A 25,994-nucleotide genomic window follows, 5' to 3' on the forward strand; every position below is an offset into this window, starting at 1 on the left:
AGGGCCATTGTACTGGTAACTGCCATTGTCCCGGTGGCCACACCACAGGTATAATGCTCTTGCTTGGATCCATAGCTGTATAGTGCCATTTAGAGTGGCGGTGCCAGCTCCTATGAGAGATGTAGGACTCCACCTCTGAGTCTGTCTCAGAAGAGTCCCTTTTCAGGGCGCAGGGTGGAGCGGTGCCAATCCATGCCAGTGAATGGTGCCGGAAGAGAGGGGACCAGGGATGAGCCATCATGGCCCGTTTCCCCTTTGAACCCATCTGAGGCCTTGGTGCCATAGAGGTCCTTTCTGTCAGTGCTGCTGCTGACAGCTCTTGTATGGCTGGGGACATAAGTACCAGAAGAGAGAGCAAGTCTCCCGCTGCTGCAAACACCTCTGGCATTGACTGTACCAGCAGAGCAATAGAGCTCTGGTGGCTGTCCTGCGGCAGGGAATCTATTGGTGCTGGACTCAATGGTGCCCATTCTGAGACCGGAGTCAACGGTACAGCACAAGTTGTTGATGCTGTGGGTTGTACCCTGATGTGGGTTGTACTCTGGTAGTGTCTTTGTCCTGCTGACCTCGGGGTTGAGAATCGACCTCTGTCAGTCTTTTTCTGCTTCTTAGCAACAGAGATGGAGATCAGTGCCAAGGTTCCCTTGCTGGAGTGCCTTTCTTTGGTACCAAGGATGGTTGATGGTGCTGAGGCTCTTTAGATGCGGACTGAGCATCTTTTCTCGGTGCCAGAGATGGGGAACAACATAGAGTGTCTCGAAGGATAGCTGTGGCACTCCTTATTGAGGCTGATTGAGGTCAGAGTAACCCAGCTCCGAAGGAGGCTGGAGTGCTGCCTCCATGAGGATAGATCTGAGTCGTGTCTCTATCCTTTTTGGTGCATGAGAGCTTCCCCCAGGCACTTGAGGCAGCTAGAATGAGGGCTTCTCACAAGCATAGGCTTGTGACAAGAAGCACAAGGCTTAAACCCCAGAGACCAAGGCATGCCTTGGTGCCGGGCAGGAGTTAACCCCACTTATCAGGATTTGTTAACTTTACTTCCCGTTTATCTAACAACTGAAAATTAACTAACAACAATAAAATAGCTATATAACTGTATACAAAACATTTGTAAAGTCCACTGAGAAGTACTTGCAAAGCAAGGATGAAGAAATTCCAGCGACTGTCATGGGAGGTAAGGAGGAATTGAGGGGGCGGCAGGGCCCTTTGTACTGGTGCTATGAGCATGCAACTCCAGGGGGCACCAGAGCTGATGCAACAGATACCATTGAGGGGAAATCTTTCTGGTGGCAGTGACTGCAATGAGCAGACATCTACCTTAGAATGGACACAAGCAAGCTCTTGAAGAAGAACTTGGCTTCAACTTTGCATAATTTGTACTTCAGCAACAATTCCCAATTTGGTTAAAAACTACACCAAGATATACAGCATTCAAAGTGCAATACATGTGATGAAGTCACCTATGACAATATATTCTAATATTAGTTTATTGCACAAAGGTAAGACTCCTAGGGAAAATGGTTTTACCAAGTATTCCCAGTCTCTGCTTCTACACAAACGAATTAGTAGTTGATGACAGCAGCAACAGCTTCTCTGGCAGAGCCAGGTCCTCCAGATTCTCCTTGAGAAGGTAGCCTCTACTGCTTTGATGTAAAATGCTCTTGCTATTTTGGAAAAACACAGTTGAGAAGAAACATCAGCCTGCAGCTGTAGGAGAGATCAGTAACTCAGTTGACAATTAGTTAAATTAAAATAGGAGAGGAACTACATTTCTGACTTAAGAATCTTCACTAAAAAAAAATCTCAAAAATTTCCATATAGACCTTTTTTTTTAAATGTGCCTATCCATTGCGCTAGGCACATGTAAATTAAAAACATTCACAAGACTTTTCAACCTCCTCACACATTCAGCAGAATAAAGTTAACTACAGACAAAATCCCCTTTTCTTCCCTCACCCCTCCCAAACTCTTCCCCCCAAAAACCACTCCTTCTCAGGAGTGTAGTGGGATAGGCCTTGTAGCACTTCCTGAAGATGAAAAGATTCCGACTGTTAGAGCCAATGTGTATGTTGGGCAGAAAAGCAAGATCCAGACCTTAGGGCTCCTTTCTTAAAAATGCCCAATCAGCAGGAGCTTCCTGTCCATCTGAAATTCTGAGGTATTACACAGTTCCTAGGTACCAAAGAAACAGGAACTAGCAATCCTTCCGGCAACAGCTTCTCCTGGTATATGTCTTTTATTTTCCTATATGGTGCCCCAGTCGTGTGGTTTTGATATCCAACACCCACTGAGTGGGGTCTCAGCTTTTTTTTAAAAAAAACCACTGGATACCCCGATCCAATTCATTTTTAGGCCAATTTCCTAGCCCAATTTGGTGCAAACTTCTGGAATTCTCCTCTCATGGCATCCAGGATTCACAGAACCCACCTATGCAATCTAAACAAGAACAATCTGTATCTTCTTTAAATTGCCAGTAGGGGGACACGAAGGATATGAGCATCCCCTTCTGAAAAGATTCCCTGGAAGGCGTTTCAGAGGGTATCAGATGCAGAGGATTCCCTTCTCCACATCCCCCTTGCTGAGAGTGGGAGTTTGCCCCAATTACAATTATTTGGTGGTACTCTGTCAGACAGGCCGAGAATAAGATTGTGCCACCACAACTTCATTACTATCATCACCTGTGCTAGCTAGAAAAGCTTGCATGGGTATGCCTATCGTGTTACAATCACACTTTCACTTTGCTGTGAGAACACACCCTAAGAAAACAGCATGAGAGAGATTTTGTTTTTAAAGAAATAAAAGAACTACGTTCTCTTCTTCAGAAGCAACAGCACAGGGGAAAGGGGAGAAAAATCTAAAGCTATCCACAGAGAAAAGGTCCAAGAAACAAAGGAAAATGCCTATCAATTGCATATGGATGTGACAATATCTAGCATATGTAATTAGTGGTTTCCATAGATCCTGAAGCTCTTTAGAAAGGAGGTAAGTGTCAATATCCTCAACCTTCCAAAGTACTGTGGAAAGATTAAGTAATATATGTCCCAATATATAGCATTTAACTAATAGCACTAATTATAGTTTTCCAGTATATGTTCCTTTTTCTTCACATCTTACTTTGATAACTCTGAAACAGATATATGTAGCAGTTTTATTGTTTTTTCCCTAAAAGCACTGTCAGAAATTAATGATTTTATTCCAACATAATGTTTAAGGTGCTTTGTTAACCAGATTTATAACTGGTATCAGATTAAATTTTAGGCCTATTACTTGATTCTGATGAATAAAAAGTGAATTCATTGCTTTTCTATGTGAGGAAAAACAACATGTAAGGTATATTTGCTGGTTCCTGAGCTTTGAAGTACTCCATAGTAACGTCTGGACTGCTACACTATTTTTCTTCTTCACTTCATGGAGATTTTCAGTTCTATACATTATCAAACACAAAAAAACTGTTAGAATTGAGCCAAGGCTGCTGACCTTAATTCACAAAACACAGAGAAGTTAAAGTTACAGGCTATCCTGAATTAAACTACTTAAACTTAACCCCCGCACCCACATATTCACAAATTTTAAAGCAAGTAACAATGACAAAGAAGGGAGGGGAGAACTTAGTATATACAAAACATGGTTAGTATTCATTTTAAGCAGGAGCACTGAAATGCCTTAGTTTATTGGATGGAAAAATCATGTCTGTTCATAAAACACAAGGCTGTTAATTGGAAATAATGATGCAAAGAAGCAGATTAAAAAAAAAAAAATACCACAGGCTCAGAGAATTTTTTAAGTACTGTACACACACTATTCAGTTATTCCTTTACCTTGACAAAATAACTAAGTATAAAAAGAATTTCTACAGCCTTATAAAGTCATTCACATTTGTTGCCTAACGAGCTTTCCCAAAGCAGTTCTGCTTACATTTACCTTCCAGTAGTACAGTACAGATGATAAAAGAAGATGAAATGATTATCAAAAACAGGATAAAACAGAACGCATAATACCCACTACCATGCTTAAAAAGCTTTGACATCAATTTAATATGTAGCACATTAGATTCAATTGATAAAAAACTGCTCTCCACAAATGCATATAGACGCTGAACAAAATAATGGACATCGCTGAAATTGTTCCTGTCTTAAAATAATAAAATATTGCATTAGCAAGAAAACCTTACAGTTATTTTTGGTGTAGGACAGAATGTTCCTTACAGATAGGATGAAAACTTAGAAGCCACAATAATACTACAGTAGCCCTTGACTACTCAATATAATGGAGTATTGTATGCTATTTCATTTTCAGGACATATTTTAAAGTTTCACAGTCTTAATAGCAGTCACAGGATACAGTAACCAGTTTTTAAAACATAATATATGAATGAATTTCACCTTTTATTCCATTATGTAAGATTATTTTATAGAAACAATAACAATGGAAATAGTCCGTTGGGAATGAATATTTTATAACAGTCTTAAGGCAGACATTATTTCTCTGATGTTAAGTGTAGAGAAGTAGTTTGGATTTGTATAAAAATAGCAAATTCCTGAATGCAAGGCAACAAAAAAGCTAAATCAAAATACACTTTGACAAAATGAGATCTGTACCAGCGTTAGTCATGAACTATGGTCTGACATGGATGTTTCTAACATCATATCACTTTCATTCATTTCAATCTCAAAGGTTTCTTCTAATGGACGACTAGTATCTGTAGTTTTTCTTTGATGTGCTGTTTCCAGTGTCACAATACCGCTTTCATCCAGTGTTTGCCTTTCTATATCAAATTCCCTGAAATCCCAGGGAGGTGAAATAATGTTCTTTAATGTCTTCATAGTGTGTACATCAAAGTCATAACATCTTAATTTGTCTTTAATCTCCGTTCCTAAAAAGAGACAAATAGTATTTGTTACTGTCCAAATGAACATTCCCAAGAATTTACATCTCATAAAATACTTAGTTTATCAGCAAATAATTATGCCACTTATATATCCACAGACCACTGACAAGTAAGTCCATAAGCTTTATACTTGGTACACTAGAACCGGTGCTAGAAGCCACTTATAGCAGGCAATCTCCTATTTTAAAAAGACCCAAGGTATTTTCAATATATTGAATACAATTCAGCTTCACTTCTTCTAGAAGACCTCCTCTATTAAACTAATTTCCATCCAGTCCCTTGAATAGTCACTTAAAAGACAATTTTCACCATATATAGCTTAATTATTATAGGTTTTAGTCAAATAACTGTATGATACTTCAGAATGTATCAACTATGATATATATCAAATATGTATCAATATATGTGCAATAAGCCCTAACATTTATAGGAAATGCATTTCCAACTGCTTTTCACAATGCTAAACCTATCTGTTGGTGTGACAATACAGACATTACTTCCTAATTGCTTCAGCTTCATTAACATGCTTCATGGTATACTAACAGTATTATTCGCCATGGAGAAATGAACAAGTCCAGTGAAACAAAGTCTTGATTTTTTGGGGGACAGGTATATTTATCCCCATTGCTTCTACAGGAGGCAAGTGTGATATTCATTCATGACCACAAAAACATGTTAGCCAGAGACTCCGTTCATAAACTTATCTGATATATCATTTGTGAACAACTCCTAGAGCTAATATTGCTCTTAAATGTTGATTATTCCCCCCCATCTTTAAACTGCCATAAACAATTTTTAGTTAAAGAAATAATGTTTTCTAATTAAAAAAAAAAAGTATTTTTCTCTATTTTTTCTATTCTTTACTCTTTGCTATCTTCACACAATTACACTTTAGTAATTTGCAACCAAGAACTCTCCTCTGTTTTGATGCTTACAAAAAACTTGAAATGGTTAGGCAGCTGGTGTGCTGTGATCATCAGTTCAAATAGATTCCAGATCAGGGGGAGCAGTGGAGGCAAAAAACCTAGCTAGCTTCAAGATTGAGCTTGATAAGTTTATGGAAGGGATGGTATGATGGGACAGCCTAATTTGGCAATTAACTGATCTTTGAGTACTAGCAGTAAATATGCCTAATAGCCTGTGATGGGATGTTAGATGAGGTGAGTTCTGAGTTACTGCAGAGAATTCTTTCCTGGGTATCTGGCTGGTGAGCCTTGCCCAAATACTCAGGGTTTAAGCTGATGGCCATTGTTGGGGTTGGGAAGAATTTTCCCCCAGGGCAGATTGGCAGAAGCCTTGGGGGTTTTTTGCCTTCCTCTGCAGCATGGGGCACAGGTCACTTGCTGGTGGATTCTCTGTACCCTGAAGTCTTCAAAGCATGATTTGAGGACTTCAGTAACTCAGTCATAGGTTAGGGATCCATCACAGGAGTGGGTGGGTGAGATTCTGTGGTCTGCATTGTGCAGGAGGCCAGACTAGATGATCATAATGGTCCCTTCTGAGCTTAAAGTCTATAAGTCTATGAGTAGCAAGGAAAAAACTACCACCTAAAAGCTGCTTGGTGAAATGAGTAGGCAATCTCGGTGCTGTTCTTAGTGGACAGGTGTCCATAAACTGTCCAAGGATTAAATGAGCAGGGAAATTGAACTACCTGTTCAACCTTTTGAGACAGTCCCTTCCCAGTCAAACAGCAAGCAGTTAGAACACATCTTCCAGTCTGCTCCCTTTATCACCCTCTGAATCTCCAATCACAAAGACCTCTAAAGTTTAAAGCAATCTCCCAATAACCCTCTAAAGGAGGAATATGGAGATGATAAACACATTTCTCCCAGGAATTAGAACTATAGAAATGTAGGACTGGAAGGGACCTATATTGGTCATCTAGTCCAGTCACCTGCACTGAGGCAGGACTAAGACCATTATCTAGACCATACCTGACAGATGATTGCCTAACCTATTCTTAAAAATGACAGATATTGCACAATCTCCCTAGGTAATTTAACTACATTTACAGTTAGGAAGTTTTTCCTAACGTCTAACCTAAATCTCCCATGTTGCAATATAAGCCCATTACTTCTTGCCCCATCCTCAGTGGATAAGGAAAACAATTTATTCCCATACTCTTTATAACAACCTTTTATGTACTTGAAGACTATTGCGTCCCCTCTCAGTCTTCTCCAGACTAAACAAACCCAATTTTTTTCAATCTTTCCTTGGAGGCCACGTTTTCTAGAATCGTAGACATTTTTCTTGCACTCCTCTGGACTTTCTCCAATTCGTCCACATCTCCTCCAAAGTGTGGCACACTGAACTGGACACAGTACTCCAGTTGAGGCCTTATCAGTGTTGAGCAGACCGTAAGAATTATTTCTCATCTCTTGCTTACAATATTCCTGGCTAAAACATCCCAGAACGATGTTTGCTTTTTTTTTTTTTTTGCAACAGTATTACATTGTTAATTCAGATTTAGTTTGCGATCCACTATAATTCCCAGATACTTATCAGTACTTGTTTCCAGGCAGTCAGTTCCCATTATGTATTTGTGCCAGCCACTTGCTCCCGGAACCAACCCCACTGCCTGCTGTGCACCATTGTTCCCAGCTGGCCACTTGCTCCTAGGAACCCCCCACCCCCCCACACGCTGTACCTCATTGTTCCTGGCTGGCCACTTGCTCCCGGGACCATCCTCCCTGCACAGAGCCCCATTGCCCCCGGCTGGCCCTTTGCTCCTGGGACTGTTCCCCCATGCTGTGCCCCATTGCCCCTGGCTGGCCCCTCGCTCTAGGCATACCTCTAGAGAACAGGGGCCTGGCAAGCTCAGACTCCCTGCACCAATCTCTCCTTCCCTGCTGTATGCTGAGTCCCTGAGGTAAAATCCACCCTTCCTTGCAAACAAGGGGTCAGTCAGTTGAAGGGAGCCCACCTAGCACAGTAAAAGGAGGCAAGCTCAGTACCAGAAACCACTCTTCCAGAAGCAGCAGCAAAACACCTCCCTCACACTCCTCTTGCACAAGTCATTGCTTGCTCCTCCCCGTTGTCATCCCCCCGTCCTCCCGGACCCTCTTCCCGCACAAGTTGTTGCTTGCTTCCCCTGTCCTCCCCCAACACTGAATGCAGATTTCTAAGATGAAACTCTCTTCGGACAGGAGGTGAGCCTGGTGAGCTCAGAAACCCAACCCAACAGGAGCAGCATCAAGAATTCACCCTTCTCCAGCACAACTCACACCCCATCCCATCTCCACAAAACTGACTTTCTGAAATAAAAAAAAAACTTACCCCTTCAATAAGCCAAGACTCCTTTAAAGGAGATGTACAGAATAGTATACATAAGGCTAACCCATCAGCAGCAGGGTAAAAAAAGCCTCCTGCACAATTCACTCCCCAACCAAATGTTCAAATCTGGAGGTAAAATCTTTCCATAGCCACAGCAAGGACTCTTCTGAACAGGACATAAATATATTGATTATATAGAAGAATGTATTGAATTATTCCAGACATTGGCACAGTTCTATTGTGTTTTCATGATCTGGAGTGATTAAATATCAGAAAAAGTTAATGGAGTAAAGCAGCAACAGTTCAGGACTTTTGAACGTGAAGTTTATTTTTAAAATATTTCTGGATGGTTCTCTAGCTAAAAATACTGTTATCTATTGCTATTACAAGGCTGAGCTCCTATACCATAGAAGTACTTCAAGTCTATTAAGCATGCTTTTGCCTCCAGATCTTGTGCTACACATAATCCACTGCCAGCAAATGAATCCAGCCAGCCGTGACAGAGTACGATTACAGAGTTTCAGGGTTGCTACAAGCCCATGAATCAAACAAAGTACAACCACTTAACCAATGCTACTGCAAAGTGGATAGCTATGGACTGCAGACCACTTAACATTGTAAATGACAGAGAGTTAAGAGATATTATTCAAATTGTATCTTCCAATCCGTCATACAACTTGCCCTCTCGAGGAACCATTGCATCATGAATACGTGACCTATATGACAATAAGAAGATTACAGAGTTGGGGCTTCTGAAAAATGCACTAGCTGTTGCTTTGACTGGTGATCACTGGGCATCCTTGAGCAATCCCAGCTATTTTGGAGTCATGGCACACCTGATTGATGCTGTATGGACATTGCTGTCATTTGTTGCAACAGTAACGCATACTGAAGAGAGACATCATGCTGAAGCATATGCAGAGTGTTTCTTGAATGTTGCAAAAGAATGCAATATTCAAGAAAAGGTAACAATAATTAGTACTGACACAATTAGTAGTGCACATAATGTGGAGCAGCATCCAGTTGCTTGCTTTTTGAACACTTGATGTGCATCGCTCACAGTCTGCAGCGATCCATTATAGTACCACTCAATGATGGTGGTTTTGAAAACGTACTGGCAAAATGTAGAAAACCTGTAGGCCATTTCAAACACAGTCCAAACACAGAGCTAGGAATACAACAAGCTGCAAATGGACATAAACAAGAACGTCTTGTACATGATACTTCAACCAGATGGAACTCCACATTGGCTAAGATTCAGCACCTGCTTTGCAATAAAGCCACTATCACAGCCACATTAGCTCTTCAAAAGCATCAGTGCCAACAGATAAGGATTTTGCAAAACTGCATAAGCTAGAAATACTACTTGAGCCCTGTAGGTTTGTGACTGGAATACTTGGGGGAGAACTGTATGCTCCATGGTTTTACCCACATTTTGCCATATATTCCATGTTATGGCAGTCTTGGATGATGACCCAGCATATATTGTTCGATTTAAGAACACTTTCACTACAGATTTGAGAAAAAGCAAAGAAGATACCAATATGAGATTTCTAAAGATAGCTACAGCACTTGACCCAAAGTTTAAGAATCTGAAGTGCGTTCCAAAATCTCAAGAGGGAGGAGGTGTGGAACATGCTGTCAGAAGTCTTAAAAGGGCAACACTCAGCTGCGGAAGCTACAGAACCCAACGTAGAAACTGAACCACCAAAAAAAAAAAAATCAACCTTCTGCTGCTAGCATCTGACTCAGATGATGAAAATGAACATTTGTCAGTCTGCACTGCTTTGGATCGTTATCCAGCAGAACCCATCATCAGCATAGACATGTCCTCTGGAATAGTGGTCGAAGCATGAAAGGGCATATGAATGCTTAGTGCATCTGGCACGTCAATATCTTGCGATGCCAGCTACAACAGTGCCATGCAAACACCTATTCTCACTTTCAGGTGACATTGTAAACAAGAAGTGGGCAGCATTGTCTCCCATAAATGTAGACAAACTTGTTTGTCTTAGTGACTGGCTGAACAAGAAGTAGAACTGAGTGGACTTGTAGGCTCTAAGTTTTACACTGTTTTATTTTTGAGTGCAGTTATTTTTTTTGTTTACATAATGGATTGCACTACAGTACTTGTGTGAGGAGTGAAACTTTTTTTTTTTACAATGCAAATGTTTGTAATAAAATAAATATAAAGTGAGCACTGGACACTCTGTATTGTGTTGTAACTGAAATCAGTATTTTTGAAAATGTAGCAAACCTCCAAAAATATTTAAATAAATGGGATTCTATTATTTTTAATCATATGATTAATTTTTTTAAACACACAATTAATTGCAATTAATATTTTAAATTGCTTGAGAGCCCTAGTTTCTATTATACATGTAATATTAGAGAATCTTTTTTGTGATAAACATTAAAAAGTATATATATATATATATTTTTAACTATTCATAATTTTACTTCATATAGTGACAAATGACAAACTTACCAATGTAAGCTTCAGAATCACCAATATACATTTCTATGCAATGTCCAAGCATGGTGACTGAAAATGTGTCATCCCTCCTAAGACCAAGGGCCTGTAAAAAGCAAACGGAATACAGAATATTCAATAGGAGAAACAGATATTTGCAACATCACAGTATCATAATAATTTCATTCAGTTTTTTTCTCTTCATTTTTATGTTTACTTTAGTTGCTGCTGCATATTATTATTACAGAAGAACACGCAGTCTTCACTATAAAATGAGGTTCCCCTTCCAACAAACAAATAAAAGTACTGCTGCTTCTTTAACTGACCAAAAGAGCACCAAAACCAAAACTAGGTACACTATGCCCAGCCTCTGTTCCAGTACTAATATTTGTTTGCCAAACAGCAGTGCAACCTTTCATCTACCATGAATATAATACTTACAGCTTCTACACTAAGAATCTTTGAGCAAGTTTATTATTTACGTTTGTACAGCTAAATTGGAATATGTAGGTTGAAACAAAAAACTACATTAATTAATTGATGTTGAGTGTATGTATCTCTAACTTAGAAGTAAAAAGCATTGCAGGAATGTTATCCCCACACCAAGCATTACAAACTCAGGAAATTCAATGTTAAGGTTATACTTGAAAGAACATGTTAAGGTGTGGAAATACACAGACATCCAAAAACCTTAACTCTGCCCTGCAGTGATACTATGTAATAACCATATAACTATGTTTATGGTACTTTAGTGTTTGTGATCACAGACTAGAGTAGATTGAAAAACTTGTGTATTTAAAAAATCAATTTTTTTTCCTCTCAGCATCACCACAGAGACAAGATAGCTCATTTAGAACCTAATTTCTTTGAATGTAACTATACAATATTTCAATGAACTAACTATCTGGTAAATCTGAAGTCTATGTTTTTTATTTATTAGGATAATCTGGGACACAGAAAAGATTGAGACATACTTCATTTCTTAAGGGGCCTTTTAAAAATTATTTTCATCTAATTAACAGGTTTTATTTGTAAATGCTCAGAAAATTTATTCTAAGTTCAAAGACTAAGTGCTGTAAGTTTAGGAAGGATACATTTCACATAAGATGATGAGTCTCTGTTTTAAGTACAAAAATAAAATTTAACCCTAATTATGGAGCTGAGACCAGCACCTCCCTAATTTAAACCATATACGTACCGTATGAAAATAGTCAATTGCACTTTCAAAATTGCCCATTAGACTGTGTATGTATCCAACAGCAGAGTATGTGGAAGAATTCTGAGGAATCAATACTAGGGCTTGTCGATGGTATTCTAATGCTTCTTCATACTTTCTGTTAATTTTAAATATAGAGTGCATATTAGTAAGCTCTCTAGTGCAAGGACTTTCATTGTACTAAGTTTGTATTGTGACTAGCATAATGAGACCCACCCTTACTAAAGCCTTTAGGTGGTTCTGCAATATAAATGTTAAATAAGTTATTACTTCATTCTTGCAAGATGAAAAAATGTACTAAACCTTCATTGCATAATCACAACCTTATTACTCAGTAATACAGAAACCAATTTTTTCCCATATGTAGCATATCTCTTCACATTTATTTAAGAGAACTCTATGTTTAGATTTATATTCAGTGTGTGGAAAGAACATCTTGCTACTTACTAAAGAGTATGTTGCCACATATGCATATTTGTAGCCAGCCACAAAGGCATGAAGGTGCAGGAGCTCCCTGGAACCATCTCCTATTGAAGAGGGTCCTATCTTATGTGGCAAATTGCTGTACAGGTTTCATGCTGCTTGAGGCAGCATTATCTTCCTCTTTCCCCTCTCCCCCCACTTGGGTACAGCTACATTAGAGATGTGAATGGAAGCATAAAAACTGAGCCAACCATGGTGCCACTGTTGCTTGGGAGGAACAAGAAAGGTTAAGGAGGATAAGCATTCTCTGTAGATTGTCCGACATTGTTGGGGTTGTGGCAGAAATTTTATGGAAATCATTAAGTGCTACACAGAAAACAATATTTCTGCTACCTCCACTTTGCTTCTAATTCTGCCCGTCAGAGGCAGGCAAGAACATAGCATTTATCAAAATTATACATTTTGATGTTATGGGATATATGAAGATTTTCAAGATATTTTAAAACTTTCAAATGAAACAAGATTAAAGCAATTATTTACTTTGCTTCAGATCATTTTAGGTATATCCATAATTCTCTTCAAATACCAGACATCCTTTCCTGAACTTAAAATCATCCATGAATCAAATTATGTATTGCAATTATTCATTTAGAACCCAAGAAACATACAAAAGCACACATGCTTACAGCTGGCTTGCATTCATGACCTGATGTCATTGCTACAAGAATCTTAAGTTACTGTAATTAAAACACAGATATCACAAATCTCAGAAGATTGTTTGACTTTTCTCTATTCAGAAAAGTCTTAAATCTGTTGTCATGGCTAACTCTGATTTCTATTATATCAAACAGCAAAATGTAATGCAAAAAAAAAAAAGCAAAATGTAAAGCTGTCAGAAATGCTAGAGAATTAACAATTAAATATAAAATGTGTTCACTGTGCAATCAAGCCTTTCACAGTATACCACATTCCTATCTATTCTAACATGTAACATTCCATTGTAGTCGGTCAGCTTAATTTTAAATTAAAATGAATTTTTTGCGTTAAAAATGTTTTACAGTATTTAGAAAAATGTCTTAAAAACACACACACATTTGAACAAAGAACACACTGTTGGCTGCTCTAAATGTGATGTAAATACTTTTAATTTTTCATTGTAGGAAATTTAACACAAGACAAAAGTGTTATTAACTGAAACAAGGATTTTGAAAAAACATCTATAATTATACTAATGAATGCAGCATGGCCTTTTGTTTGTTCTTGGGAAAGTGGCCAGCTATTACAGGCATCTTATTTCTGAACAAAATGAAGTCTAATTGGCAGCTCTTGTAAAAGGCGTAATTACCACTGAAGCCAAAAGCGGTAGTATTGCTTCAGAGTTGCTCTCCACTCTAATTGCTTTCACATTAGTGATATTGAAACACAAAAGCTATAAACCACATGGCCAATTAAGGAATTATAGCACTGTTCATGTGTAATAAAATAAAATTATAAATATGTATACATTTCTGAACTTCAAATATTTTATTAAATCGATTTTTAATAAAATATTAGCCTGATTAATTAATTATTTAATCTGCTAAAAAGATACAATTCCTACATGTACTTTGTACTGTAACAGTGTTTCATCATGATCATAACCTGAATAAAATATGCAACAGCCCTACCATCAAAGAACACTTTTTAAAAACAAATATAATAAAAAGATGGTCCATTGCTGATGTGTTGTTGAGAAAAATATGCTCAGATTTTGTTTTACAACTGTCCTTGGATTTTACAGGTCTACTTCAAGCATTACTTTGTAACTCAGTCAGAAAAGTATTCATGTTTTGTTTCACAGCAAATCTGTAGTAAAGCTTTTAAGATGGGTGGAAATATGGCTGCAAACCTTGAACTTGCCATTCTCAACAGTAATTCTGCAGTCCTTACACCAAAACTGGCACTGAAGCCAGTGAGTAATAAGTCACATTTTGATCCAGGAAAGCAGTCTGTACAGGAAGACCCTTACACTGATGCAGATTGCTCTACAAGATCTGGGCATAAGCAAGGACTTCAATATTGATACAGAAGTCAATTAAAATCTGAGTACTTTGATTAAAATTTTATCAGCTACTAAATAATTGTAAGACTTAAGAATTTATATAAATTATTGCATATACATGAGCACTGCAAATGAATGTGCACAAACAGATTTAGGTGGCCTCATTCTGATTTACAAGAAGGCCCCTTTATACTGCTCTGACAGTGTAAGTAGTGTTACTGTAAATAAGTAGTGGGTCCAGAAGAACAAGCTTTCTTGTAATATGCCAGGTAAATATAGCTTTAAAACATTTCATATTTTCCACTTACTTGAGCTTTCTGCACACATGTCCTAAATTGTTCAATAAAGGTTCCCATTTATCAACTGTTACCTGCAATATAATTAATCAGACCTAATGATATCAACCTCACAACTTGTAACTAAATTTTGTGTGTTCAGTTACTATAGAGAAATCAGCATGTAAATGAACAAGGCAATTCATTCATGGACAATGAAAACTTGAAGACAAGCATTCAAAATTCCTTTACATTAAACAGTTAGCTACATATTTTATATGTAAAATGAGCAAAAATATTGTCCAATGATACCATTACTTATTAAAGTGAATCTTCCCCAATTTAGTTATCTTTTCCAGGTTCTTCTAGTCAACATCCCAGTTACATAGCCTTAAAAACTGCAGTGATACAACATTTATTTGGACAGGTGGCAAACAAAAAATTAATTATATCTTTACCTTACAAATTCAATGTCAGCTTCACACTTTCAAACTTAACCCTTTACTATTTATTAGCACAGCTGGGTCTATCACCAAGCAGTGCAGAAGTGACCCTCAGTAAAACAGGATCTTGACAGAATGATTGCAAATATTAAATATCCCATTTGACTCTATTCTTTGGCCCTTTTCTTTCATGTTCTAAATTTATCTGCTCTGAAATAATTAGTTAATTTACTGGCCAAACAATGCTAATATCTAAGCTGCCAAAATCCTTAAATTCTTTTCCTTAAAACAAGAAAATCTTTTGTGCTTTGATCCCCTTTAAGAATATGTTTAGATACAGCTTTTGGTTTGGTCTTTCTGAGAATAGTTATAGTAAACCTTTTCTTGGTTTTTCATTTTTATTTTTAAATTTCATAATTACTTTTGTATGATTATATATATTTTAACACCTGTTTGCTACTCCCAAAAAAACAAATTAAATCTTAATGACATAGGCCCCAATTCTACAAACACTTATGCAGCACACACCTAAATTTAAGTCCTTGTCTATACAAAGTTGTACCAGTTTAACCAAAGGCATTAATTTTATACTGATTTAGTTAAATCACAGCAACTTTATTTGTGAACGTTCATATCAATGTAAATCTGGCTTTATCATTTGAGTGGTGTTGGCAAATGTAGGTCTTATCTATATTAGAAAGTTGCATCAGTATAACTTTTTTCCCCCCAGTAGAAAATGCCTAGCATCCACACACAAGCTGTCTTTTTTTGGTTTATCTCAGGCTCTCTATCAAAATAACCAAGCCATTTTGGAAGTGACTAAACTGTTTTGGTAGGGTTATATTGGTAAAAAAGCTTGTGTGGATACATCCTTGTACTGGTATGATTAGGTGCAAGCTAAACCAATATAACTAAATTGATATAAAGAGATTTTTTTGTATACAAAGGGTTTAATTAAACTGATTTAACTTCTAGTGGTGCAACTTCTGTGTTTAGACCTGCCTGAAGCATGTGAATAAAGATAAGCATCTGTGCAAGCGCTTGCTGGACCAGGGCACTAATGATTAAATGTATTTTGCATTTTCTGTGATGCAAGTTAGAAATAACATGCAGTTTTTCTTCTCTCTCTCTCAACTACAAGATATATTTGTATAAATACAGATTCTGTGTGTCTGAAGAATAATCTGGTTCCTACTGCTTATTCCTCTTTTAAAAACATAAATAACTGTCATACCAGAACAGACTAATGATCCATCTGTCCTAGTATTCTGTAGAAGTTGATGCTGGATGCCTCTGAAGAAGCAATAACATTGCCATAATGTACCAGACTAGTATCTTAAGCGAAAGCTCTTTCCAATCCTGGTTTTTAGCTTATGTTCTTAAGCATCAGAAGAAACACTGTGACTTTACCATAGATACCATAACTACAAACACTATTCTTATTCCTATGCATGTCTAAGCGTTTTATTGTGTGGTTTGTTTTTTTAAACTAAGGTATCTGCATTAATATCTTGCTGCACTGAGTTCCATATGTGACTGAAGAATTCATATGGGAAGGCGCATATTCTAACAATTAAAGCACACAACTGGGAGTCAAATCTGGATTCTGCTCCAAGCTATGCCACAGGCATATAGGAATATATTTTAAATCTGTTTGCTTTTTAATTTAATCTTAAGGTTTGTGGTTCTAGGTATTATGGGAAAAGGTCAAAAGGAATGTCTGATATGCATGATCTAAAATATCAAAATATTGGATAGCAGAACTTAATGATAATGGACAAAGGTTTTAAGTCACATCCTATATAATCGGAGAGAACAACATCTCAGAACTTGTGGCATTTATTCTAAGATTCCAATTACATAAGGCAGTATAATACGAGGACCTGCAGTTTTAATAAATAGTTCATTGACATAAAATTAAGCACATATTAATTAAAAATTACCTCATGTCCAATAGCTTTAATTTTCTCTAAAGCATCAAGAAACCACTTTTCTGCAGTTTTCCAGCTAAAATAAAAAAAACATTACTGGAATTACCAACAAAGTATCTAACACACAGCTGTCATTGATAAGTCCCTTCCTAATGACAATGACATAGCTGAATAAGCTGCATTAGAAAGAGAGAAAATTTATCTTTCACACTATTTATGCACAGATAATTTCATTCACATTAATTAAATAGTGAAATACACGCAGTTGAGTGACAAACATCTCATACACAAAGTCAAACTACAGAGCAAAAATTAAAATGGAATGCAGCCCAGAAACACATGATAAACACTCCCAATAACCAGGCTATGGATAGCAATCAAAACCAATACTGAACACCTCTTAAAAATTTGTTCTGTCTGGAATCATCTTGGTACTTCCTCGTTTGCCAAAAACACAGAATGCTTCATTGTATGATAACACAAATACCATTTCAACACTTGGAATCAGCTGCATCTGTGAACACCTCGTGTGATGCCTGGTTGAGTCTATATCTGTGCCTAATCACCAAGTATCAATTCTTTCCTGACTCAATCCTTAAAACACCAAACCAGATAAAATACCCTATTAGAAGAGAGACTAATCTGACAAGGTCGAGTTTAGGGTGAATACTAATTAATTTGGATCATAAGCAATTTCTTGTTCTGTAGCTCAAAAGAAGCCATTTTATAAAAATAAAATATATGCTACTACATTACATTTATGAAGAAAATATATACTAGTAGGTACTGTCTTTCTTTATCTCCTTTTGCAAACTTACTCTCCATTTTGAAATGCAACCACTCCAACTTCATGCATAACAAAAGGATCCTCAGGTGCAATGCTTAGGGCTTGGCTGAAAAATCTTTCAGCTAATTTTGAGTTGTTGGTCAAACCATACTCCAGTCCAATATAGAGCATCGGCAAATGACAGCTGTAAAAAAAAAAAAAAAAGAAAAAAAGGAAGTTTCGTATATTTATTTGTACATAAATATTTAATAATTTGCAGAAATCCTAAAAGCAATTAATTGTGTGATACTTTATAAGTATACCTTAAATAAAAAAATATTTTAAAAAAACCTAAAAAAGAACAGTTATTTACCTGATAGTAACTGTGATTCTCTGAGATGTTCTCACATGGATCCCACTTATGGTGTCCATGTGCCCCAGCAAGAGTTCAAAACATTTTCACTAGAAGTATCCAGCAGGGGTTGCACATGTGCTCTGTAGGCCCTCATCCTCTCTCCCTCCCTAGGGCATACAACCACCACTCAGTTCCTTTGCTGATCAGAATCCTCATTCATAAGACTCTGAACTGCAGAGAGGGGTTGTGAGATGCACATGTGCAGAATGTCTTGAAGAACAACAGTTACTGTCAGGTAAGTGACCTTTTTTTCTTTTTTGAGCTTTTGCACATGTGGGTCCCACTTATGGTTATAAGTTAGCTGTCATCTTTAAAGAGGTGGGAGCTAAAAGTTATCTGAAAAGAGATTGCAAAAGTTGTTCCAAAATGGGCATCAGATCTTCAAACGATGACTAACAAATAAAATTTCAGAAACATATGAGCTGAAGACTAGGTAGCCAGCCATTCTACATATTTCAGATATTGGAACCTGCCTGACAAGCATACTACTGCTGCAGCTTGCACTCTTAAGGAGCGAGTTTGGATGTCTGATGGAGGATGTAATATAACAGCAATCTTCTCACATCTGAAGTATGTAATATAGATTCAACAGGTAAAGAATGAGGCTTTGGAAAAAAATTGGTAAATGAATGAATATGAAAAATCTAATAGTATCTTCGGAATAAAAGATGGATGCAGTCTTATAGTTACTACAGCCATGTGAAAAACTGTGCATGGAAGATTTATCATTAGGGCTTGTAATTCACTTATTCTATGAGCTGATTTAATTGCCACCAGAAACATTATCTTCAGTGATATCAGAGGAATTGGACAATTTGATAGAGCTTCAAAAGAGGGTCCCCATAAGCTAAAAACACTTAATTTAAATCCCATATTGTAGTGATCTTTCTCACAGGAAGAAAAATGCGGACAACCACTTCCATAAATCTATTCGCTGACTGATGAGAGAAAATTGTACCTTCCTCTCCTGGAGGATGGAATACAGATATGGAATGGAATACTGCCAAATGGACTTCGATTGAAGTGATAGTGCCGAGTGCTTTAGGGATAAGAGTTAATCTAATATTATTGGAATAGAACACTGACATGGAATTATAGACCAGTCATCTTAACTTCAGTATCTGGAAAGATAATGGAGTAAATATAAAGCAATAAATTTGCAAACACTTAGCAGATAACAAGGTGATAAGTAACAGTCAAGATGAATTTGTCAAGAACAAATCACATCAAACCAACCTAATAGCTTTCTCTGACAGAGTAACAAGCATTGTGGATGAGGAGGAAGCAGTATATGTGGTATATCTTGACATCAATAAAGCGAATGATTCTATCTTGCATGACCTTCTCACAAACAAAGGAAATATAGCCTAGATGCAGCTACTATAAGGTGGGTGCATAACTGGTTGGAAAACTGATCCCAGAGAGTAATTATCAGTGTTTCACAGTCAAACTGGAAGGGCATACTGAGTGGAGTCCAACAGGGAACGGTCCTGGGTCCAATTCTGTTCAATATCTTCATCAATGATTTAAGTAATGGCAGAGACAGTATACTTATAATATTTGCGAACGATACCATGCTAGGACGGGTTGCAACTGCTTTGGAGGATAGGATTAAAATTCAAAATGATCTGGACAAACTGGAGAAATAGTCTGAAGTAAATAAGATGAAATGCAATAAGAACAAATGCAAAGTACTACACTTAGGAAGGAACAATCAATTGCACACATACAAAATGGGAAATAACTGCCTAGGAAGAAGTACTGTGAAATGGGATCTAGGGGCTTTAGTGGATCCCAAACTAAGTATAAGTCAACAGTATCATTGTTGCAAAAAAGTGATCATCATTCAGGGATGTGTTAGCAGGAGTGTTGTAAGCAAAACACGAGAAGTAATTCTTCCACTGCACTTTACTCCGCACTGATTAGACCTCATCTAGAGTATTGTGTCCAGTTCTCAGCTCCACATTTCAGGAAAGATGTGGACAAACTGGAGAAAATCCAAAGGAGAGCAACAAAAATTATTAAAGGTCAAGAAAACATAACCTCAAGAAAGGTTGAAAAAACTGGGCTTGTTTAGTCTGAAGAAAAGAAGACTGGAGGGGAGACATAACAGTTTTCAAGTACGTAAAAGGTTGTTACAAGGAGGAGGGTAAAAAACTGTTCTTTTTAATCTCTCAGGATAGGATAAGAAGCAATGGGTTTAAATTACAGCAAGGTTGGACATTAGGAAAAACTTCCTAACTGTCAGGGTAGTTAAGTGCTGGAGCAAATTGCCTAGGGAGATTGTGGAATCTCCATCATTGGAGATTTTAAAAACAGATTAGACAAACACCTGTCAGGAATGGTAGTTATAACATAATCCTGCCTTGAGTGCAGGGGAATGGAATGGATGACCTATTGAGGTCCCTTCCAGTCCTACACTTCTATGAAGAAGAGACATACAAGTGAATTCCTCCCATCAGCTAAGTTTGCAACTTGAAGAAGAAGGAAGGAATAAAAAGCCCTAAAAGGAGGAACTGTATCTTTATGCTGCTTAGATCTGAAGGGCAAGACTTAATAAGCATATACATTTAGCCCTAAATAACCTATCAAGCTTGCTTATTATAAAAGCTTTTATTATTTTTTGAAACTTAAGATTGGAACTCATTTGTGTGTAATTTATGTTTACCTGCTTTAACCTTGTAAATAACTCTAATTTCCTTTTCCTATACAAAATCTTTAGGTAGTTTATAGCATTGGCTACAAGTGTTGTCTTTGGTGTGAGATCTAAAGTAAAATTGACTTGGGATAAGTGACTGGTCCTTTGAAACTGGGAGTAACCTAAATATTGCTGTGACCCAGGATATAAGGAACCATCTATCACAAAGGTAAGCTTACCTGAGTGGCAAGGCAGATTGGAGTAACTCCAAAGGGACTGTCTGTGACTCCACATTAAGGTTGTTTTAGTGCCTGAGGAGTTTACGCTTGATAAATGGTTGGTGAAGTGTACTGACACATGAAAATAAGAGAGTCCTGTAAGAGGGCAATGAACTAATCCATGGGACACAGCACAGGAATATCAGAAGTGAGAGTTACCGTGCTAAACGTGGCAAGTTGAATTAATTTGTTGAGGTTCCCAAGATCTAGAATCAGATGTATGCTGTCTTTTATTTTTTACTATGAAGAAATAAGGAGAATCTAAATCTTTTCCAATAAATTCCTCAGTTATAAACTCTATTGCTCCTGGTTTGATCAGTTCATCTATTGCCTGATGCATGGCATGCTCATGAAAAGGGACCAAGAAGGGGGTGGGAAGCAGGGAGGGACTGAAACTGAATGGCATAACCATTCTTGATTACTTGAAGGACCCATTGCTATGTGATGACTGCTATCCAAGCCTTCAGAAAATAAGATAGATGGGAGCCAAAGGATGTAGTAAAATGGTATACATCTTTGTGAATTAATCCAAGATCCTTGACTGTTGCATTAAATTTGATGTCTTTCTGTCTGACCCAGTTGGATAGTTATAGAAGGGGATAGTGGAGCTGCCATCTTCTGATACCTAGATCTCTTTCTAGATTGTTTGAGAGAGACCTTTGGTGTTGAGAATATGAATAAAATGGATATTGAGTGGCAGATCTTCAATAGTCGTTTGCACTTCTTTTGGAAAACCTGATGCAGATAACCATGATGAGCATCGCATTATGATACCTGTAGCCACTGAATGAGCACTTGAAGCAGCACTATCTAATGCTGCTTGAAATAGAGTTTGAAGGGCAATAAGTTGCTCTTCTTCACAAGTAGCTTTAAAACTCATCTCTACACTCTGAGGGTAATTTGCCCGTAATGCTGAGTCTATTTCATTGCAGATAGTCATATATAGATGGCGTTGCTTGATAATTTGCTATCCTGATCTGTAAAGATGCTGAAGAGTAAATTTTCTTTCTAAAAAGATCAAGTCTCTTGGGTCCTTTCTCTTTAGGGGCAGATTTAGTGACGATGGAGCCACTACTACTGGATGTGTATAAGAATACTCAAACTGTTTAGATGGCACCTGATATCTATGATCATTTTGCAGTAGTAGCCCAGATCTTTTGCTGGATCCAATATTCCTTCATTAATAATGCTTTGGGATGTTGAACGTAGAATATTAAAAAGTTTATATGCTTTCTCCTGAACTGTCTCCTAAGGAACTTCTAGTGTTTTTGCCATATCTTCAGTAAATCCTGGTAGGTTCTAAAATCATCAGCTGAGAGTGATGTAAGCCTGTGAAATGCTTTAATCAAATAAAGAAGAAACAAGTATAGGATCAGAAAGATTGTTCTGATGGACTGGCATTTCAGCAACACTTAAAATTTGTTTCTCTGTAACTTGAACTTGATGAGCAGAGTGATCAGAATTATAAGAATTTGCAGCAGGTGACTCATGAATAGACCTCGTATATTGTGGGAGAACCTGTCCCTGAAACTGTGGATATTAAGGCCATGAGAGTCAATATGGCCATGGATGTGAACCATATGAGAAAGGGATATTTGGCCAGTTTAGAGGCAACCAAAGAGCATAGTGAGAATTAGCATATTTAGGTCTATTAGGTCTATGCATCCCTAGAATTATTTTTTTTCCTATCCATGTGATTTCCTTCTTGGTGGAGGACTCCTGTCAGAGTCTGCAGAAGAGTCAGAGTCTTTGGCTGAAAAAACTTCTAATGCAGAAGTCTTGACAACAGACTGAAGGATTTGTAAGGGACTCAAACCCTTACTTGTACTGACATGCTGGCTCAAATAAATCTATTTGCTTGTTTCTTTTTGAAGAGGGGATGTGTCTGTTACTGAGATCAGGAAAACCTCCAGGACTGGTGACTCAGGTTCCGGAATGACCCCAAGATCTGGCAAAAAACACAAAATAAGCTTTTGGAGCTGCAAATTTAGTTGTAAGATGTCTCTGCAGTGAAGATGCTGCAGATGCCTCTCTCTGCTTTGAACCTTCCTCTGCAGCTGAAACCACAGACTGTGATCAAAGATGTCAGTGCTGACAAGGGAAGCACTGCAGAAGACTGTCCTAAGCACTCCTATGTGGAGAGTGACAGTGCTGCTGAAGCTGGTGCCAAAGAGGAAGAAGGCAGATGACTCTGAATTCTTCTTCTCTTGAGATCTTTCAGCTGGAGAAGAAGCAGATTTCTGTACCAGTTCTGTAATGTGGTGCAACATGGCAGATCCCAGTCCCACCCTTTCCTGCACCAGCAATAGTGGCTCCTTTCAACAGCTCCTCTTCATTCTTGGCACCAGCAGTAACAGCTCCTTTGAAGAGCTCTTCTTTGCTCTTACCACCAGAGACAGACTTGGGGCCAGGAAACTGACTTAGGTTATGCCTACCCTATCACCTCTACAGCACCACTGCAGCTACTTTGCTGTAGACACTTTCTACATTGATGAAGGAGTTTTTCCATCAATGTAGGTAATCCACCTCTCGAAGAGTCCTTAGCTAGATCTACAGAAGAATCCTTCCATTGACCTACCATGTTTATACCAGGGCTTAAGATGACCTAACTACCATGTTCAGGGCATGCAATTTTTCACAGCCCTGAGCGAATGTAGCTATATCGACTTACATTTTAGATGTAGATGAGACCTTAGAGTCAGAATCATTGAGACCTCTAACAACAGGGTCCCTGACTGCTCTGATGGACCTTTCTGAATCTCTCATCTTTTTAAATGCTCCTGAATTAGCTGTCACATTTCAGCTGACAGAAGCATTGAAGAGATAAGTTGTGAAAACAGAAGCCTCTGTATCAGATCCAGTTCCACATAGCCTTCATGGACCTTTCTATAAAGGTCTTTCTTAAAAGCTTCAGTTTGAACTCTCTCTCCTTTTGTGTGTACTTCTTGAAAGACTTGCAAATCGCACACTTAGCAATGATCTGTTCCTCAACCAGATTGTAAAGGCACCTGTTGTAGATGTCAGAGGAACAATCCCCCCTACAGGAGGGACCTGGCTTGAAGCCCAGAAATCTGGACTCTGCCATAAGCTGCTTTTTTATTTTAAACCCACTGCAAACAAGATAATAGCAAACAGTAACAAGTAAACTAACCTACTACCTATAAACAAATTAACTACCATTAGACTAATTACTGAGTAAAAAGATTACTAAAGATGGACACTTATGTTGTTCTAATTCACTGCTAAAAGTGATTGGTGTTTATGCCCTGTGGGAGTACAGAGGGAGGCATACAGGGCACACGTGAGACTCCTACTGGACACTGCCAGTGAAAGTGTTCCGAATGCCTATCCTGGGGCACTTGGACACTAAGTGGGATCCACATGTGCAGTAACTTAATGAAGAATATGGCTCATGTAACATTACATGAAATGGATTCCAAATGAAATACTAACCCGAAGAATACTTTGAGGGAAAGTATTTAGTGGTAATAAGTTCATTCTAACGTTTACTAGTACTTTAGCCTAGAAATGTGTATTTCCCTTTCCAATCCCCAAGTTAGTTCTCAGTTTAATCCAGTTTTGCTTCTTCACCTATAAACTGAAAACAAAGATAACTGGACTTTAATGACACAGTAGTAGTAACACTGTCTAAAATTTTAAATTGTAAGTAACAATCACATACAAATGATGTATTCAACAAGCAGAAGGATTATGAAACACTACTTTTTTTTTTCTCCCTTGTTTTTCATTTGAGCTATTGCCTTCAGTATATTTTTACAGATGAAAAAAAGTGATGTTGATTAATAAATGGATATTCATAAGTGGATAGTTTTTTTAAGCCTTTCAGAGTTTCATCCTATGTAAAATGGCATAGTCTATTTTTGACATACCCTTTCATCAGCTGTGCTGCTGTGAAGTAAGCAGCCATTGCTTGATCATGTTCACTTTCTACTGCGAATGAATGTCCATATGCTATCCACGCTGGTCCATAAGTTCTCTCAAGTGTAGTGGCTTTGCTAAAACACACACACGCACACACAAAAAAACCCAACCCCACAACAGACCAACACATTATAACTATATCTGAAATTCATTATATTCATCTTAGTGGAACACTTATGCAAGTAAGCCTGCTGAAGTATAAATAGTCTGTGTACTCATGCATATATTTAATAAATTTGTACTAAACGTGAGTGTTTAATAAAGAAGTTTGTCTAATAAAAGTTTATCATACTGGTGAAAGTTTACCTTTTGACACAGGTTATTTGACATTTTAAAATAATGTATTCTCATTTTCTAAACTGATTTTAGAAAATTTCTAAACTATATTATTTAGATAGAGATGTTAAGTGTCCATAGCGAAATACCAAAGGTAAATTGACAGACTAAATCCTTACTGCAAGGAACTAATAATTTAACTGTGTGAATGTGTGCAACTAGAGGTGTATGGTCTTTATAGCTACACATAAATCTTAAAGAAAAAACAGCGACAAAGTCAACAGAAAAACTAATAAAACAATTATTACATTACATTAGAAAATCCATCTCTATTGAGGCAGTGTAGTGTAAATATTTTTAGACAATGTTAAACATGTGAAAGTGGAATAAGGCAATATCAAAATTGTGTGTGGAAACTGCCTATGTGATTGCAAAAATCTGGATCTGCCTAAGGCAAGCCTATTATTCTGCATCCCAGATAGCTGCTCTGTCTGGGAAAGAAGGTATATGACACCTCGTTGAAGGACAGTCACTGAAAAGCCATCAAGACTGCAATTTAGGGTCATCAGCTTCGATCATCTTCCAACTACTGACCCATGGCTATGGAACAATAGTGTCCATACACAGGAGTCCACAAGAAGGGGGCAAGCATGACTGGAGCGTGTGGAGCTTCTCAACTTCAGCATGTGGCACAGAGACTGAGGCCCTATTTAAGA

The 25,994-nt window shown here is 37.6% G+C and overlaps 1 protein-coding gene and 1 pseudogene across 2 annotated transcripts in view; one reads left to right on the forward strand and one right to left on the reverse strand.

Annotated features, from left to right (window-relative positions):
* Positions 1-4,015: 4,015 nt before the first annotated feature.
* Positions 4,016-25,994, reverse strand: part of CDC16 (cell division cycle 16) — a 65,974-nt gene continuing 43,995 nt past the window's right edge. The window contains exons 12-18 of one of the 2 annotated variants that reach the window (XM_067563638.1): positions 24,951-25,076; positions 17,782-17,934; positions 16,976-17,039; positions 14,623-14,684; positions 11,833-11,968; positions 10,650-10,740; positions 4,016-4,873 (exon numbers count right to left, since the gene is read on the reverse strand). In XM_067563638.1, the coding sequence (XP_067419739.1) occupies positions 4,608-4,873; positions 10,650-10,740; positions 11,833-11,968; positions 14,623-14,684; positions 16,976-17,039; positions 17,782-17,934; positions 24,951-25,076 (898 nt within the window). In that variant the 3' untranslated portion in view covers positions 4,016-4,607. Of the gene's footprint in view, positions 4,874-10,649; positions 10,741-11,832; positions 11,969-12,297; positions 12,541-14,622; positions 14,685-16,975; positions 17,040-17,781; positions 17,935-24,950; positions 25,077-25,994 lie in introns of those variants that run through there. The other variant, XR_010922714.1, reaches the window with a different exon arrangement.
* Positions 8,444-10,198, forward strand: LOC137163367 (E3 SUMO-protein ligase ZBED1-like; annotated as a pseudogene).

Source organism: Emydura macquarii, unplaced genomic scaffold (genome assembly GCF_026122565.2).
Source record: "Emydura macquarii macquarii isolate MOO-44397 ecotype Brisbane River unplaced genomic scaffold, CSIRO-AGI_Emac_v2 contig_2531, whole genome shotgun sequence".
Classification (NCBI taxonomy): domain Eukaryota; kingdom Metazoa; phylum Chordata; order Testudines; family Chelidae; genus Emydura; species Emydura macquarii.